General features: G+C 33.5%; 1 protein-coding gene, 1 long non-coding RNA gene and 1 pseudogene across 3 annotated transcripts; 1 reads left to right on the plus strand and 2 right to left on the minus strand.

Moving 5' to 3' along the window:
- The first annotated feature begins 1,559 nt into the window (after positions 1-1,559).
- On the plus strand, positions 1,560-4,765 carry LOC122595965. Of its 2 annotated transcripts, none has more exons than XR_006323275.1 (4): positions 1,560-2,001; positions 2,807-2,962; positions 3,549-3,841; positions 4,482-4,765. It is a non-coding gene; the product is annotated as an uncharacterized LOC122595965 (long non-coding RNA). The 2 variants fall into 2 exon arrangements; XR_006323274.1 differs by having other exon boundaries at positions 1,573-2,001; positions 2,807-2,925.
- A 6,141-nt stretch (positions 4,766-10,906) lies between these two features.
- LOC122597663 (protein FAR1-RELATED SEQUENCE 5-like) lies at positions 10,907-12,282 on the minus strand. The gene is made up of 2 exons (XM_043770236.1): positions 11,020-12,282; positions 10,907-10,951 (listed from the first exon to the last, which is right to left on the minus strand). The coding sequence occupies exons 1-2, from the start codon at positions 12,280-12,282 to the stop codon at positions 10,907-10,909; spliced, it is 1,308 nt and encodes a 435-aa protein (XP_043626171.1).
- A 377-nt stretch (positions 12,283-12,659) lies between these two features.
- Positions 12,660-15,940, minus strand: LOC122598279 (annotated as a pseudogene).
- Positions 15,941-18,476: the final 2,536 nt, after the last annotated feature.

The raw sequence follows: 18,476 nt of genomic DNA on the forward strand, positions 1-18,476 counted from the left end.
AATCATGACGCATGATACAGTTAAAGGATGAAATTAAGATGAAAAATTGGTGAACTGTATTTAACATGAAATTAAGACATTAAAAAGATAAAAAGATTTAGTAATAGGATATATCATTACTTTGATAAATTAATATGATCCATCCACATGTCTGAAATTAGTCAAAATAATGAAGCCCTAATGCATCAACATTACTCGTACGGTAACTAAAATTTGTATACGTATTTAGAAGTATAAAAACTCTTAGATGGTTTTCAACTTTTAATTGTAACTTTAGATTAAAAAGATAATGTTATCATTAAGTTTAAGTTTATTATTGGTTTCTTCAATTTTATATAACTTTATGTTTAATTATTATTCAAAATACATTTTATGTATTCTGAGTTTTGAGCCTAACACTTTCACTTACAAGGTAATGATCTAATAAGATGCTTCAAGGACATAAAGTAAAATGGCTATCTACACTTACCTTATTAATGATATTCGATAGATTATAGCAAATCTGAGAAACACCTTATGTTGAATTTTAGTGATTGTCACATTAGAGATGACACGTGTTGTTCTAATATATAATACATGAAAGATTTACCTAAATGCTTTTTTAATGTGGATCTGGACCTAAATGCTTTTTTAATGTGGATCTGGAGGAGTCATTCAATTAACCTGCCTAGCCTATTAGATGCTTAGGTCGAAACGATCAAAATATGCCCATTAAAATTTCTTAATACCAACAACTTATTTTTGAGAGTTAAACCTAATCAAATTACACAACTTGTTTTTAACGTATATTAGATTTAAATGACTTGTAAAAGAAAAAACTTTATTGATGTCTTTCATAATATCATCATTTTCAAACATGCTAATTGCTAACATATTTTTTGTTCGCCACCATACAAATTTTTATTAGTTGAATTTATATACGTTTAGCATATTTTATTTTTATATACTAAGATTTTGATGAATTCTAATGTCTTCATATTAAAAATATCTCATTTAATTTAGTTATATTTGAAAACATAAAAATATATTTTTGTTGTAACTATTGTATTCCATTAATGGGTTTAATATGTTATGAGTATTTCATATGGTATTATGAATACCCAAAGGTAATAGTATATGTATTTATTTTGAAAACCGTATATTTATCTCTTCTAAGTAAAAGACATTTTTTTATTTTAGGTAATTTTACAATTGAATTACCAGAATTACCGACTTTTTATGTTTTATCCTTAATGAATTTATTTTAAACCTTTGTTTTAATAATTAACACTTTAAGCTCTTATCTTTTAAAAGTTTCTATTATCACAATCACATCAACCTACACCACTTGACACCAATACCACCACCACCACCACTAGACCGCCTTCTCCACCATTATCGTTGCATTGCACGGGTACAATGATCGTTTTATATAAAACAAAGGAGAAGAACTATAAAAGTACAAAGTCAAGGAGTTATATATGATCATATACTTAAAAAAAAAAGAGAAGCTTTAATGAAAATAAAAAGTCATAAAGTGTGTCAGGCAACTAGTGTCGCAGCCGGCAGCCACACACAAAAGTAATGTTTACAAACTATCATCTTCTTCGCTGTCTCACTTCGGATTAAAAGACAATTTCTCAAATCTCCATTAAAACACAAAGGCTTTTTTATTTCTATATTCAGTTATTAAACCTTCAGTCAAATGTATTGTTGATCTGTTCGCACACACAAACAACATAGATCTCAGCAACCACCACTTAACCCTCTATAAAAAAAACCACCACCATTTCAATTGTTTACTTTTATATACTTCAATTCACCAAAAGCAAACCCTCTATAACACACACACAACAGTAACAAACATAGATCTCAAACAAAGCGGCAGATCCGAAGGCGGATTCGTAGTGGTGAGTTGTTGATCATGCCATTTGTTTCTCCTGGAGTTCGAGTCTTAAGGCTTCAGTCGTGTGGTCTAGACTACTTTCATAAATATTTGTACATACAACTCTGTCTTCTTAGGTAATGTAACTCTGATTCCAAAATTACTCTTTGTTATCATTTGTAGTATTCAATATTTAAAGTTGTAAAATCAGATTGTTAATTGACTTATCGTATAAATGTAAATTTTGATAACAGTAAGTCTTTGTTTATGATAGTTTGTGATTAGAATAATATAGTACTACCACTTGTGATAAGTTTGCGATTAGAATAATATAGTACTAAGGTTTTCAAAAAATGATAAAATGCTGGAATTATGGACACTTTGTAATATTTTGCTTTTTCAAAATGTAAAGTCTTGTATACTGTTGAAGTGTGTATATATATATATATATGAATTATTTTATCAATCCGTGTAAACATAAGAGTTCTCTTTATAACCTTGGATGTTCAAATATTACTTTAATTATGTCACAACTTGTTTTTATGGCTATTTAGACTTTTAGAGTGCAAGTGAGTTTTTGAAACATACATTAAACTAGCGTGATACATAAAACAAATGATGCAATTAATGACACTAAAATATATACATCGAATGTGCTTTTTAAATTAAGTATATTTGAACTTTAACAATTACTTAACCTTATATCAAATTTGCCAAGCATGATTTGATTAATAAAAAAGAAGAAAGACCTTAACTTAACTGTGCGGAACTCAACATTTTAATTTTGTTGAGCCATTACCAATACTTGATTGATCTAAAGCAACATTCTTCATCATCATTGAGTCTAAGTTATGCATTGAGTCTAAGTTTGAATCTGATAACTGTATTTGGTTTTAAAAAGTTTGTAGATATAGTTATATATGAAAAAATTTGCACTTACAGGAGCGACATTTTGCGTCAAAGGAAGATTTCATGCTTATCTCGCGAAATACACCAAGAAAACTGTTAAGCTCTTGCTGGAGACAAGGAAGCGTCTTTTCGAAAATTCATGCCGGAAGCAGGTAAGTACCTCCTCAAGCTGTATGACAGCTTTCAGTTGTAAGTCTCTTCCTTTCAGTTGTAAGTCTCTTCCTGTTCATTTGTTTCTTATTATTAAGGTTTATTTTTAAGGTGGAGTTTCCAAGTAAATGAATGGTATGATGGTAATTTGCTGGTGATGTGTTTGTTGTGTATGTGTTAAATTTTATATATAAAATGTATATAAATTGAAATAACAAAGAGGAATTATGTGACTCAAAGGAAAGTATGTGTTGCATTTGATTCATAAATAATGGCTACAAACCGAGACAAAGTATCCCTACGTTTTTGAGTCAAGACTCACATACATTATTATCTCATGACACGCTAGGTGAGACATACACTTCTACTAGTAACACTAATTAACATGCAGGCTTCTTAACTAAACAAAACATTGGACTCTAATAACCTGTGGTGAACAAGTTATATCCGATTTGCTGGACACTAACATGACTTACAAGACCTGGAATTAAAATAATTGGGACACCAATTAAAACGCACTCATAAAATGACTTAAACTATGTCAAAAGTATCCAACATGGTATTAGTAGACCAAGCAAGTTGGGCAATTTTGAGTGCTAATTGTGGAGAGCTTATTGTTGTGCAGTTTCGTTGGGAAGAGCTATTATGACCGCTATTATGACCCTGACTGCTACGACGGAGATGGATTCAAGCAATACCATATTGCACTACCTTAATTTGCTTGATGATGATGATGATGATGATGATGATATGATGATGATGATGATGATATGTGATTTGCGCAAAGAGAGACTTTGGTGCTTATCTCGAGAAGTACTCCAAGAAAACTGTTAAAACCCTTGCTGGAGACAAGAGTTTTTTGGAAATAACATGCTGTGGAGCTAAGTACCTTCTCAACTTGTTCGATAGCTTCAAGTTGTAAGTCTCTTCTTCTTCTTCATTTGTTTCTTATTATTAAGGTTTATTCTTAAGGTTGAGTTTCCAAGTCAATGGATGGTATGATGGTAATCTGCCCCTGATGTGTTTGTTGTGTATGTGTTTAATTTGATATATAAAATGTATATAAACTAAAATAACAAAGAGGAATCTATGTGACTCAAAGGGAAATATGTGTTGCATTTGATTTATAAATAATGGCTACAAACCGAGACAAAGTATCCCCATGTTTCATTCTTCAAACCAAGTGCCCATCATTCTAGCTCCAATACTCCTAATTAAGTGAACTGCTGACACACTCCCACTCTCCCTTTGATTCAGTCAAGACTCGCATACATTATCTCATGACACACTAGCTGAGACATGCATTTCTACAAGTAACACTAATTAACATGTAGGCTAATTAACTAAACTAAACATTGGAGTCTAATAACCTGCTATGAACAAGTTTACACTAACTTACTTACAGGATTTGGAATTTAAATAACTGGGAATCTAATTAAAACGTACTCATAAAACGATTTAAACTATGCCAAGATTATCCAACATGGTATTAATAGACCAAGCATGCTAAGAAATTTTGAGTGCTAATTGTGTGGAGCCATGACTTATTGTTTTGCAGTTTCTTTGGGGAGAGCTATGACGATGCAGAATGCTATAACGAAGAGATCTTGAGGACAATCGTATGTTCCTACAACAAGGGGGGTTATGGTGAACCAACCTTTTTGTACTTGGGCGAGGGCTTGAAGGAACAAAAGGTCAGAAGCGGGAATATTGGATGAAGTATGGTCTTTTAACTTTGTATTATTTAGCATTATTAATTGGAAAACGATAAATAGACCTAAAGATATGCCTAAAAATCAACCTAAAACTCTAAATGTGTATTCCACTAATTCTCTTTCCTAATCTTATCTCTTGAATCTTCCAAATGTCATCATCTTACTATTAGGTTGATTTTTAGACACACCAATTAGGTTGATTCATCATTATCCTAATTAATTAAGTATTTCTATATGTTATTAGTCATGAGACTTGGTAAGTGTTTAAGTTGTAACCGTTGGCTCTCATTCTTATATATATGAGGGGAGTAGTCATTATCTAAGTTATCGAAGAATATCACTATCATCTCGGTCTATATTTCTTACAAGTATCCCTTCTTTTCTATTTCTAAACTTGTCGAACCATATCATTTGGGTGGCTCACTAGATTTGTGGTGTCAAAGTAAGGTTATTTTCATAGTGTGTATGTGTGGGTCTACAAGTTTCTTGCTTTAATTAATGTTTGACAGCAAGTTTAGGTTCCTGTAGGCCTCATGCCATCTGGAGTGACAGAAGGTATAAATTCGCCTTTGACAGCATAATTAGGCAAAGCACTAAAAATGACTGGGTTAAAAACGTCCCCAGTCACAATAGCTTCATTGGTTTGAGGGTCTCACCACCCTGCCTTAGTTTGCTGGTGTTCATTGCTAGCCAGTGGGGATCTCCCAGCCTCTAGGGACGGCATGCCTTAAGATCATTAATTGGTTTAACTTTTTGATATGCCGTCTTTAATTAAGAGCCCAAAACCTGATGGGGTTCTCCAGCTTTCCTGTTATATTATATATGCTCACTATCTTGTAATCCGACCATTGTAATATATTGTCCATTAACATGGAACTTGCCCCGCCCATACCAATCGTGAGATTTTCTTAATCTCTCCTATTCGAAAGTTTTGATTAAAATCTTCATTAGTAATTATAAGCTCAATTTGACATTTATTAATTATCGCCCGTAGCTGTTAAATTTAGTGTCTTTTGTTTGGTAGGAAGCTGGATAGACAAGAAGCAAGAATAGTAGCTTAGGGGCCGGTGTTTGGGTTAGCTTTATCTGTAGGCTTATTGATGTTATTTCTATTCGGCCCATATATTGGATGCATAGCTGTTGCCCATGCATGGCTTCTTTTTGTCTGACCCATTTTACCTATTTTCTTTAACTAGTTTTTCTAATACATAAAATATTTCAACTCAGCTCACTCATAAGAAACTGAATCAATATCGTCTATCTTAGTGATGTTTTGGTTTTCTCAAAGCAACAAACAGCAATCGGTCAATCAAATACTTGGAAGAAGGATCTGTGATGCATATACCATCTGAGTGCTAGAAGTCCCTCCCCATTTTTCTTTAACTCAGTTTAGATTAAGATTAACATGCTAACTTGAGAAAAATAAATATTTGGTTTAATATGATATTCACAAAGACTAGAATACAATATAGAAGCTTGTACTATGTAATTGATGGAGTCCCTGGATAAGTAGTGGAAGGCCCTTCACTGGCAGTGAAATATCCTACTTCTTGATGGTGTACACTTACTGTTGGACTATTGTTTAAGCTGTCCACACTAACCGGTTAAGAGCTAGTGCTGCCGCGCTTGTGTTTTTGGATTTGTCGTCTTTAAAGTCATCAAACGTTTTTGCACTATTAACAATCTTTTGGATTATTGAATGTTGGGAAGCTATTATCTCTCTTTATTGATAGAAGAACATAAAGAAGAAAAACAAGAGAGCAGCGGTTGATGATACCGCAGTAATGAAAGTGTCTAGCCAATGCTTAGGGGCCGGTGCTTGGGTTAGCTTATCTGCAGGCTTATTGATTTTATTTCTTTTGCCCCATATATTTTATGCAAAGCTGTTGACCCAGGCATGGCTTCCTTTTAATTAGTTCATGTATATATCAGATATATATCATTGGCTTGAATCTGCTATTTGTTTCCTTTTCGAATCTGATATGTAGACAATCAATTAAGGTTATATGATCTGAAAGAGGGTTGCTTCAAAACTGCGATCCAATCTCTAAACCAGTAAGTGTAAAATAAGTTTCTTTCTGCCTTAATTTAGGCGTATGCCAATGTATTGACAATGCAACTTTATTGGCACTAACAAAGGTTTAAAGTTTGCCAACCAACCAAAGATGGATTCAAGATTTCAAGTGATACCATATAGTACTTCCTTAACTTGTTTGATGATATATGCTTTGGTACATTGATCAGTTTCTCATTTCCTTCCATTTGTATTTGTTTTTGGTGATTACCTGGCCCGGGGCATTTGTTTATTTTCTCACTTTTTACTTACTGTTTTCATACATAGAAGTTGTTACGTGATTACTTCTCGTATTGTAGTCGTGCATGGATCGTTTAAATACTTTAGATATAGCCTCTTTGGGTGACCAGTCTTTTTACTATTTTATGTATGAATCAAGTCCATGTCAAAGTGTTGAACGGGACATAATTAAGCCATGAACCTTCCTCTAAAGAAAGGAAGAGATATTACTCAATTTTTCAATCTTGAAAATTGACAGGACCCAATCTATTAATTCATATCTGTTCATATATCGTTCAAAAATCAGAAAGTCTTTCATGTATAATAAGATGACTAAGGAATCTAATCTCACCATATAGTCATTCCAGTTTGGCTGTATATACTTTCAAAAACTATGTTATTACAATAGTTGTCGAGTTTTTTTTTTGGCTTAATATGATTTAGAAGACTGAGCATTAAAATACACTTTATGCGACTTTCGGTTCATCTGACCCTTTGACCCATTTGCTTTCACTAGTATTTCTAGTATATATTTACAACTAGGCCTGGCAAAATGGGCGGGTTGGGCGGGTTTGGGTAACAGGTCAAAACGGGTGCCAGGCCTATTTACAACTCAGCTCATTCATAAATAACTGAATCAAAAATATCTACCTTAGTGATGTAACTCAGCTCATTCATAAATAACTGAATCAAAGATATCTACCTTAGTGATGTTTTGGTTTTTTGATAGCAAGCAATGGCTCGATAAGATACTTAGAAGAAGGAACTGATTTAATGCATATATATATATATACCGACCGTGCAAAAAGTCAAGATATTTAGGCTGGTGCCTTGTACTCCTAAAGAATACTAGTAAGATATATGGTATGGACCAATTTTGTCATTCGGCTTACACAAAAAAATGTGTTCAACTTCTATGAATCGGTTTAATTTATGGCTTTACTTTTTTTAATAAATACCGTATCTATCTTGATCTATGTTTTGGATTCAGTGGTAACATGAAATCATGAATGATTTGAAGGACTCTGTGTTAATCTTAATATTTGGTACGGAACTACTTTATTACATAATCTTTAATTTCAGTTATCATGTAGAATACCATTCCGTTACGTGCTATGTATACTATAAAAATTAGATAAAAAAAAGTAACGTATTAACTTTCGATGATGACAACATTTTAATGGAGTTTACATTTTAACCAGCACTGTTTAGTTTACTAATGATTCTATAACTATAATAATCAGCATGTTAGTATAGTATATAATTGTATAGAGTAATATTATAAGTTTGGCCCGTTAGCTCTAATAGTCCATCATAACCCATAATGTAATTATATATATTCTCCTTAATGTAACATTATAATTGTAGAATACTATTTTCCCTGAATCAAACATTTGATATATTTGTCAAACATGGTCTTTGGCTAGACAGATCGATCAATTTTAAAAGCATACGTACGTATGAGGGTCTTAATATAGGAAATGTTAAAGAGGTGTCTATCAAATTTTACATGTTATTAATACATAAACGAAATGACATATCTAGTTATACCATTGTACCATTATTAAATAACTAGAAAATTCATACCGCGCTTTGCTGTGGTTTTTTATTTTTAATTTTTGTTAGCGATAATTATAAAATTCGTAGCATTTATTAAATAAATACATTTAACGAATAATAATATATATATATATATAGTTGTATAGTTATATTAGAAAATTTAATAACATATCTTCAAAAATTAATTATAAACCTTGTGTATATAATATAAGCATGAAATATACATATAAATATCTTTTATTGTATTATCTAAAAAAATAATTAGATAAAAACATGTAAGAATATTGGCAAAATATTACGATTGCGCGTTGTTGCAATTTGATCATTCAATTTATAGAATTTCATTTGGAAAGAAATATATAATATAAGTTTTTTTATAAAAATAATGATGCATTATATATGTGCTTAATATTTCCACCTCATTCACTTCATCAGTTGTTTACATGTGTATTATATACTCTATATTTTTATCTTTTAGCCCTCACAATTACTTCTTGTTATTCATCTTTAGACATACTATTTTTATATATATGAAACTAGTATATTAATCTGGGCGTTGCCCCAGACAGATAATGCAACGTAAAACATACAAAGAAAAGAAAATGAAACTTTCGTGGTTGAAGTTGAAAAAGATAAAGTTACGTAATAAAAAGTTAACAATATGAAAATCTGTTGACAAAATTTAAATTCCAAAAGTGGCGAAAAATAAGGAAAATGAAACTTTCGTGTCGAAAGTTAAAAAAAGAAAATCATAAAAAGCAACGAAAATAACCCGCGCCAAAAGTTATGTGGCGGAAACTCAAGGTTATATGGTAAAAAGTAAAAAAAAACGAAACTTTGGTGGCTGAACTTAAAAAACCTAAAACTATGTGTTAAAAAGTTAAGAAAATGAAACTTCGTTGAGAAAAGTTAAAAATCCAAAAGTTATGTGGTAAAAAGTAAATAAGGTGAAACTTTCGCGTCGAAACTTAGAATTAAAAAAGTATAAAAAGTAACAATAAAAAGTAAATAAAAAAATTGTCATGCAAAAAGTAAAAGAAATGAAAGTGATGTGGCAAAAAGTAAAAGGGTGAAAACTATAGTAAATTTATGTGATAAAAAGTAAAGAAAAAAGGACCATTTTTGTAAGAGTATTTAACGGTAGGGACTATAGTCGTCAAAAAAGGTGTGACCATTTTAACGTCGAGGACCACTGGTGTAAGATTATGTAACGGCAGAGACTATCTTTGTCAAAAGTTGTGTTAGCACGGAAACCGAGCGACCTAATTTATATATGTATATATATATATATATATAGGGCAATGGGAATATGAGGTTGTCCCCCACCTAACCTTAGGTGTGGAACAGCCCAAAACGACGTCGTTTAGCTTAAATACATAAAAGTCATGCCTCTTTTTCATTTTTTAACAAAAGATCAAAATCACACTTTACCTTTTTCTTTCATCTTCTTGATCTAGACCCTAAATTAAATCAATGTGCGATCTTCCTTTTCAGTCTCCAAAATCAATATTTCTATTTTTCTTATAATCCTAATCAAAAGATTGCTACAGGTATGTTTTTTTATTAATTTATTCTTTTAATTTCTCTTTTGATCTAAAGATATGTTTTTTTTTTAATTCATTTAATGTATTTTTTTCTTCTTGATTTTGGTTCTCACTCAAACTCTTGAAATAACTCAGGTTTGTGAAAGTTATTATCTGTATCTTGATTAGAAGCTTGTATTCATTGTTGTTGAGCAAAAGTAAACTGATATCAATGAATTTGAAACTGGGGTGAATTAACTATCAAGATATATGGAGTGTTTGAAGATAAAACAAGGCGTGTGTTTGATGAAATTGGCTCAATAGAAGGTTGATATATGGAAGATTTGAGATGTCATTGGGTGTTTATGTCTTGAGTATTTCATTAGATATCTACCAAGTGTTTGATTAAATGTCACAATGAACATACACACAAGGGTCATTGATTCTTTGTATAATAGGTGACTTTGATCACTTTGTTTAAATGAAATAAAGATTCTCGCTATTGATACTGAATTTGTGATGAAATGCTTTTATTATTTATGTTGTATAGTATCCTTTTATGTTGTTTATTTCTCTTTATTACATGGACATAAAATCAACCATTTCCAATTGCATTTTCTATTGTATGTTGGTGTTCAGGGCAATATAGTTATGACGTTTGAAATCATAGATGGGTTAACAACTCTATAAATGATGAATATAAAGGCTTGAAAGATAGCATTAACACATATAATTACACTAGCAATACAAAAATATGACAGATTCACATATGGCCTTCTGATCTAGTTAAATGTAGCAGATACACATATAATTTGCAATTACGATTGAATGTGATCATTAAAAACTACTGAAGCGCCATAAAGTGTGATCTTTAAAAACTGCTCCAAGCTCATTAGCATGCCATCCTTCCCTTTTTTTGTAGCAATGCATCATCCGCCTGATACAAATAAAATAGTGTTAGAATACAAATATCATCAACACAAAAGTAACAAATATCACTATTACCTTCTTTGTTGGACATCCAGTAATGTAATGACCCAATGTCTTGCAATAAGAACAAGTTTTCTTTTTAGGTGCTTCCAAAGATGATTTGATTCTACATGCTTTTCTAGGACGTCCTTTAGTAACAGCCGGAAGAGAGGGATCCCGAATAGATATTTGAGGCATCATGTCTACTACTGAAATCTCCACATTAGAATCTTGGGGTCGGTTATCAGTCTCTTTGGATGCTTTTCGCTTTGTTTGTGCTTCCAGAAAATTCAGCAACAAAGTATTTAGTTTCTTTATCTCAGATAGAGAGTCTTTTGCTTGTTCAATTGCTTTCATAGAGTTTGATTTAACACACCATAACGTTAAGGCGCTAACTGCACTTTCCCTATCTATATCTTCCATTCTGATGCTACAACTATCCTCCTTATACCTAGTATCAAGTGTCCACCTAGGCAAAATATAATGATCCGGAAGTGTTTCAATATGCTTCTTCTTTAACACATATAAGATATGTTTACACAACATTCCATAAGTTTCAAACTTGGCACATGAACATGTGACATCTACTTTACTTGAAAGACGAAAAGTAACCGTCCTCCAATACCTTTTCTCAATATCCAGTTGGCCAACCTTATATATGATCTCTTCAACATTTTTAGTCAAAGTTTCATGAGCTAAATTGTTAGTCGCTTGTATCCATTCTTTTTGAAAATCTTCAAATATATTACTAGTATAACGTATACCTGCTTTTGCTTCTATTGGATTTAGAGATGACAGAACTGGCCTAGAGTTTATGGTCCTGAAATCTTCATCTTCTTCGGCCTTTCTTCGACTCTTAACAGCGTTGTCATACTGGACTACAAACTCATTCAACATGGTATTTGAAGTAACATATCCATCAAAAAAAGAATGAATACTCTCGCTTCTCCCACTAGTTGTCATACCAGCAAAAAAACAGTCTTTTAAAAAGACTTCGGCCCAATGATGACGTTGTGTATACATATCCATTATCCAACTTCTACTTTCAAACTTATATTGACAACTCATAACTTTCCACCTAGTTTCAAACTCTTCAACAGTGTCACTCTTCACCCATTCTCTATAAAATTCTTCAATACCGGGATAACGGGCTTTAAGGGATGGAAGATGTTCAAGCTCATGTTTGTTGATGTGCCATGAACAATAACGATGTCGAGTGTTTGGAAATTCTTTTTTGATGGCATTCACAATAGCTTTATCTTGATCCGTAATTATTGCAAACGGATGCTTGTCAAACATGCATTTTGAGAACTGTTGAAATAACCATTCAAAAGTTTCTTATTTTTCATTCTCCAATAATGCACCGCCAAAAATAATAGATTGACCATGATGATTCACTCCAATAAATGGAGCAAACGGCAATTTAAATATGTTAGTCATGTATGTCACATCAAACACGACAACATCTCGAAAGTTTATATATGAATCCCTAGACCTTCCATCAGACCAGAAAAGATTTCTAGGAGACCCGTCCTCACATAAGTCAACAATATGATTCAGGCGGCAATTTGGTATTGCACAGTGTATTTGTAAGATATATTAGAATGATTACGTCTAGTATCTGTGGTGGTAGCTTTGCTTTCTCTTTACATACACAAATTTCTGGAGTGTAAAAATTTGAGATATCAACATACTAGTTTCTTAAAGAATATATAAGTTTACAATCCCTATTGCAAAGGACTAGAATATAAAGAGAAAAGCTTGTATTATATAACTATTACTATGGAGGCGTGTATTTAACATTTGCATTCTATACATAACTGCCATGGCTCATGACAACTAGGTTTGTATGGCAGTTTCTACTAGTTCTGTAGTTTCATGAGCTGGAGTCCAAGGTTCAGTTTTAGAAAATCCTCCATCATGAGAGAAAACCGCTGCTTCTTGATGGTGTACACTAACTACTTCATCTGGTGCTGCCTCTCGACTTGTGTTTTTGGATTTATCATCCTTAAACACATCGAAAGTTTTTACCATTGTAGCAAACCTTTGGCTAAACGAACCTTGTGACTTTAATGTTTCTTTGTTTTGATACCAAAACCTCAAGAAGAAAATGAATACAGCAGAAGTTGATGAGAAGCCAGCAATGAGAAATAGGCCCTTAAAACTATCCAGTGTGAGCCTGTCGGATGACACTTTAGGGTCATTCTGCTGGTCACAACTGGCTGACTCTCTAAACCATTGTTTTGATATGTTTGCCATTTGATCCTCTGTCACTTGCAGGACGGCATGAGAAAAATCTGGGACTAGTGGAGACCCTTTCGGGAATGCCTGTATGCAAACCATCATATATATGGTTTTTAACTTTCATGCTACTGTCAAAAAATAGAACTGAAGATATGGAAAGAAGCTTACAAATCCAAAGCCTGCAGTTTTGTAGGTTGGACCGGTCATGATATACTTGGTACAATATCTAGCCAAGAAAACCCTGATGTAAGGGATCTCATCCATAATTGCAGAAACTCCTCCGTTTTGACTTCCTTTTTCGAGGGCATCGTCATACTGCCCAAAGGTGCTGTAGTTTTTCAGCTGACTATCATGGAAACCCATCTTTTTCAACATATCTACTATAAATGTGCCATCCTGGTGTCCTACTGATTCTCCATTTCTCATGATCTCATATATATCAGTATATGCAGGCTGAAGCTGTTGTACCGTCAACATAGATGTTAAGCTTGCCGTGTAGCTGGAGGTCAAAACTAGAACCACAAACACCCAAATGCTAACCACAAATCTGGAGAAGTTGCTCATTAATTTTTCCCCTGCCAAAAGCCAATATGTAAGCTACGAATTAGGGTTTAAAGTTTGTATGAAAAGTAAATAGGTACTTACTGTGGGCAAAAACAAGCGTAGAGAAGGAAAACCAGAAGATCATTCCGATTTGTTTATGAGGCGGGCCTCGAAATTCTTGGTTTACTCGATGCTCCAAAATCCAAACCACAAGCCCTGTGTATATGAAAAATGCTCCAATTGTTATCCAAAGTTCTTTCTCGAGGGGTTTCATGAAGATCCACGCGCTCTTCCTCTCATCCTTGATCCGAACAATCATTGCAGTACCAGCCTCTGTGAACGGCAATGTGAAGTCAACATAATTCGAACGATTTGCCAGTATTGTAATGTCTCCGGCCACTGCGTCATATGCCTGTTCAATTATTGAGGTCAAGAATTAGTAATTAAACAATGTTTCCAAAACATGTTTCTCAAGAAAGGTTAATTTAGTGAAGTGGAGTTATATATATCGGAGTACCCCTTTGGAAAGATTGTGAAGAAGGTCAGTATAGGTTCCTGCAGGTCTCATACCCTCTGGAGTAACATTAACAAAAGGTATAAATTCGTGTTTGACAGCGTAAGGCAAAGCACTAATGACTGCGTTAAAAACATCCATGCAGAAACCAGTCACAACAACTCTACTGATTCGAGGGTCGGTGTTGGCATCAACAAATTGAACAAACCCTGCCTTTGCTGGAACCCCAACACGTAACTTGCGTTCGTTGCTGGTGGGGATTTCCCAGCCTCTAGGGATGGTATGACTGTCACCAGGCCATGTGATAACCTTAAGATCCTTGGTTTGAATGTTTAACTTCTTTGATATGCCTTTTTGAGGAGTCCAAAACCCGACAGGGTTCTCCAGCTTTCCTATTATGTTCACTATCTGGTACGCAGACCATTGTAATTGTCCATTAACAATATGGAACTCGCCACTCAGCCCTTTGAAGCTTGTGTTTCGGATCCATGGAACAAGCCTCGGTCCCAATCTCGAGGTTTCAATGGCTTTTAAATCTGTCAAGGATCCCGTATTTTGGCGGTAAGTAGTATTAGCTTCACTTGACACTATCTCCAATGCCATTGCGAGGGCAAAAACAGTATCGTATGCCCATATCCCAAACATGTCTAATTCTGCTACTTCATCGTCTGGATTCAGGCTAAGGTATTCCCGTTTCCATCTTTTCTTGAATTTGATCAGGTTGTTAGACCTAGGGATATAGGACTTCACACCTAGTACTCCTTGCATCAACTCTATGTCTGTGGGATCCAAAGAATGCAAACGACTAGTAAGCACTTCCGTGATGATCCACGCATACCCTTCTTCCATCATTCCCGCTTCATGTACTTTTCTGAAAAATCGTGAAGCCAAATCCGGCAAGGCATGTACCACGAAGACCCTGGTCTGCATCGTTTTTAGTTTGTAAAGCGTTTTAAGGATCTGATCATCTGAAGCGGAAGGATATATCACTTCACGCGACATGATTTTGGTACTAATATTGAACATGGCTTCTGCTAAGTAAGGAACAAGGCCTCTTCCGTATTCACCATGTTCATAAATAAACACCACTTCCCTCCAACTAAAGTAGTTGATCAAATCTGCTATCGGTTTGAGTTGAGAAGTAGCATTAGGCGCAGTACGGATGAAGTAATGGTTTTCATCCGGGGAAAGTGCAGGGCTTGTTGCTGGTGAGATGATGGAACTTTTGTTTTCTCACCAATATCAATGATGAAATCTGCTTGTGAGGAATCCATGGGCCCAAGAATCGCCTTTACTTGAACGTTTTTCATGAGATCAATGGCTGCAGACGTGGCTTCAACGTTATCTCGTTTGGAATCACGGAAATGAGGCCGAAGCATGGTGCTATAGTTGTCGTGCTTCTCATAGAAATCGCGTATGGCCATTGAAATGCAACTGCTGCTCATCTTACCAACGCTGGTTTCCATATTGAGAATCACACCAACTTCGACATTTGTTTTTGCATTCGCTCTCCATATCAAACTTATCATAACAACAACATACAGCACCATATCATCAGTCTCCATGCATATATTGTATTTTGCTAAAGGGTGTACGTATTTCTTTTCTTTTCTATTCTTTTTTTGTTTTAATTATATACTTCGAAGCATGGCAGAATTATTTAAGACAAATTAATATATCACTAGTGAATATAAAGCGTGTTACATATATATATACATACGAGTATAAAAAGCAGCGACACATCATTAGCTTCCCTGATCACATGGTAGCTACCTACCTATGAAATGTACGTTGATTGGGTCTACCTTTTGGATCACTTGTTACTTTGTTTGATTTTGTATCGACATACAGGCATTCAAGCTACTTACGTAAACGGCCAATTTTCAACGTTCTATACACGCCATATATAATTTTATGTCACAAGGAACCTTACACTACTACTAGAATTGATATATTGTGTTAAGTTTTATTATTAAACAAAATAATAACATATCTTATTAGATCTTTTAATGTAATTAAATTAACCATAATCTATACTATATTATAAAGCAAATATCTCATATTTATATTTTAAGTTTCAATATTTATTTTCTCAAAATGTCCATATATCAATTCTATATTTATCTAACACATTTTTTCTCTCCTCAAATCTCAACCAATGATTTTTTTTCCTCTCTCCCTATAAATCATTTATTCTTCCAATTTATTCAAAATCTTTTATTACAAAAATTGTATATCGATAAATTATAAAAATTATATGAGTGTTCTTAAAATTTCATGATGTTTCATTAGAGATGTACGTCATCCAATTTACTTTCGACGATTTGACTATCATGTTCTTAAATTTTTAAATCCGAGGGCAGAACCCATACGGCTAACGTATTTGACTATCATGACCTATCAACCCCACCATCTCACCGCCGTAATGCGCGAGTACTTGCTCTCGTAGAATATCATGTAGGTTTGTAGGTACGTACGAGTGAATGTTTATTTGAATTCACTATGCTATATAGGCATTTATAGGGTTGAAACCTTTGTACACACATCACAATTTTCTTCGCTCTCAAACACACATTTGCATATTTCTGAATTATTTGAATTTCTCGAATGAATAGTTTGGTTGAACCACCTAATTATTTCGATCTCAAAGGCCGCGCGCGCCTTTCAGATTTATTTGTTTGTTTCTTAATATCTCCGACATGTCTAATTATGAAAAGTTTGGTTGAACCACCTAATTTTTTTGAACTTCTACATTTGTTTTTGCATTCATTCCCCATATCAAACTTATCATAACAACAACATACAGCACCATATAAGTCTCCATGCATAAATTGTATTTTTTGAAATTTGCTGAAGGAGGCTATATTTTTTATTTTATTTTTAACTTTGAAGCATGGCAGAATATAAGATAGATACACCAGTGAATGTAAGACGTCTTATATATAGCATTAATAGCACATGAGCCCCACCCCACCCGACCCCACAGCTCAGGACTTAATTGGTACGTAGGTACGTATGAAATGTTGATTGGGTCAACCCTTTTCGATCACTTGTTGTTTGTTTGGTTTTGTATCCACAAACAGGCATTCAAGCAACTTGCGTAAACGACCAATTTCCAAGTTTTTATATACGCCAATATGTAATCTAGCTACGAGTATGTCACGAGGAACCTTACTGATCCTTACACTAGTACTAGAATATTCTGTTTTATTAAGTTTTATTATTCAACAAATTAATTAAGATCGAACGTGTCCGATTATGAAAGGTGAAACATGAGATAATTTGTGTAAGTTACACATTAAAAAGACTCTTCTCTTTAATTTGTTCAACATAATATTATTATTTTTCACTTAACGTAATGTTGCATTTGTACTTTTGTAGCCTAGTGATCTCACTCTCACCCATGTCCATCTAATCATAATCATAATGTTACGCGATTTACTTTCTGTTATAGTTGTCATGGATCGGTTATCCATTAAAATACTTTCTTTTGGCCTTCTTTAATCTTTTTAGCATGTGTATGAATCATTGAATCAAGTCAATGTTTAATGAATGGAACATAAGCCAACAACTTTCCTAGAAAAAGAGGAGGGACTACTTATTCTTAAATCTTGAATATTATATTGACGAACGTACCCAACCTATTAATTCCTGTTTGTCCATATCCTTCAAAAACCATAAAGTCTTATGTACATAAGACAAGATGGTTAAGGAATTTAATGTCATTGTAATCGCTGCAAATAGTTGGATATGGACAAAAACACTACTATTTACAGCGATAATCGCTGCAAATAATCTGGTTTAATTACCAAAAGTGTGGTCGAGATAACAGCCGCCTTTTAAATATCGTTATGTTTATCTTTTATGGACTCGTATAGTGTTTGGTTATTTGGTAACAACGAATATATATTTTGGAACCTTAATTATATTTGGTTTGTCGGCTAATTTCAATTGGTCTTGAATCTATTGCGTAAACTGGTTTCTAGTAGTGACCTGTGGTTAATCACTTGAAGTTGTCGAGCGTCCATGTATGATATAGAAAGAAGGCGACATTTGAGAACATAATTGATACAATCATAAATGAATATAAAGTGTAGTGTAGATGGGGTGTATGATGAATGATATGCAAGTATATATGTTATTAGTAGTATGATGTCAAAAAGAAAGGGGTTAGACGGTTAGTCCTTTCGAT

This window comes from Erigeron canadensis, chromosome 4 (assembly GCF_010389155.1).
Source record: "Erigeron canadensis isolate Cc75 chromosome 4, C_canadensis_v1, whole genome shotgun sequence".
Lineage (NCBI taxonomy): Eukaryota > Viridiplantae > Streptophyta > Magnoliopsida > Asterales > Asteraceae > Erigeron > Erigeron canadensis.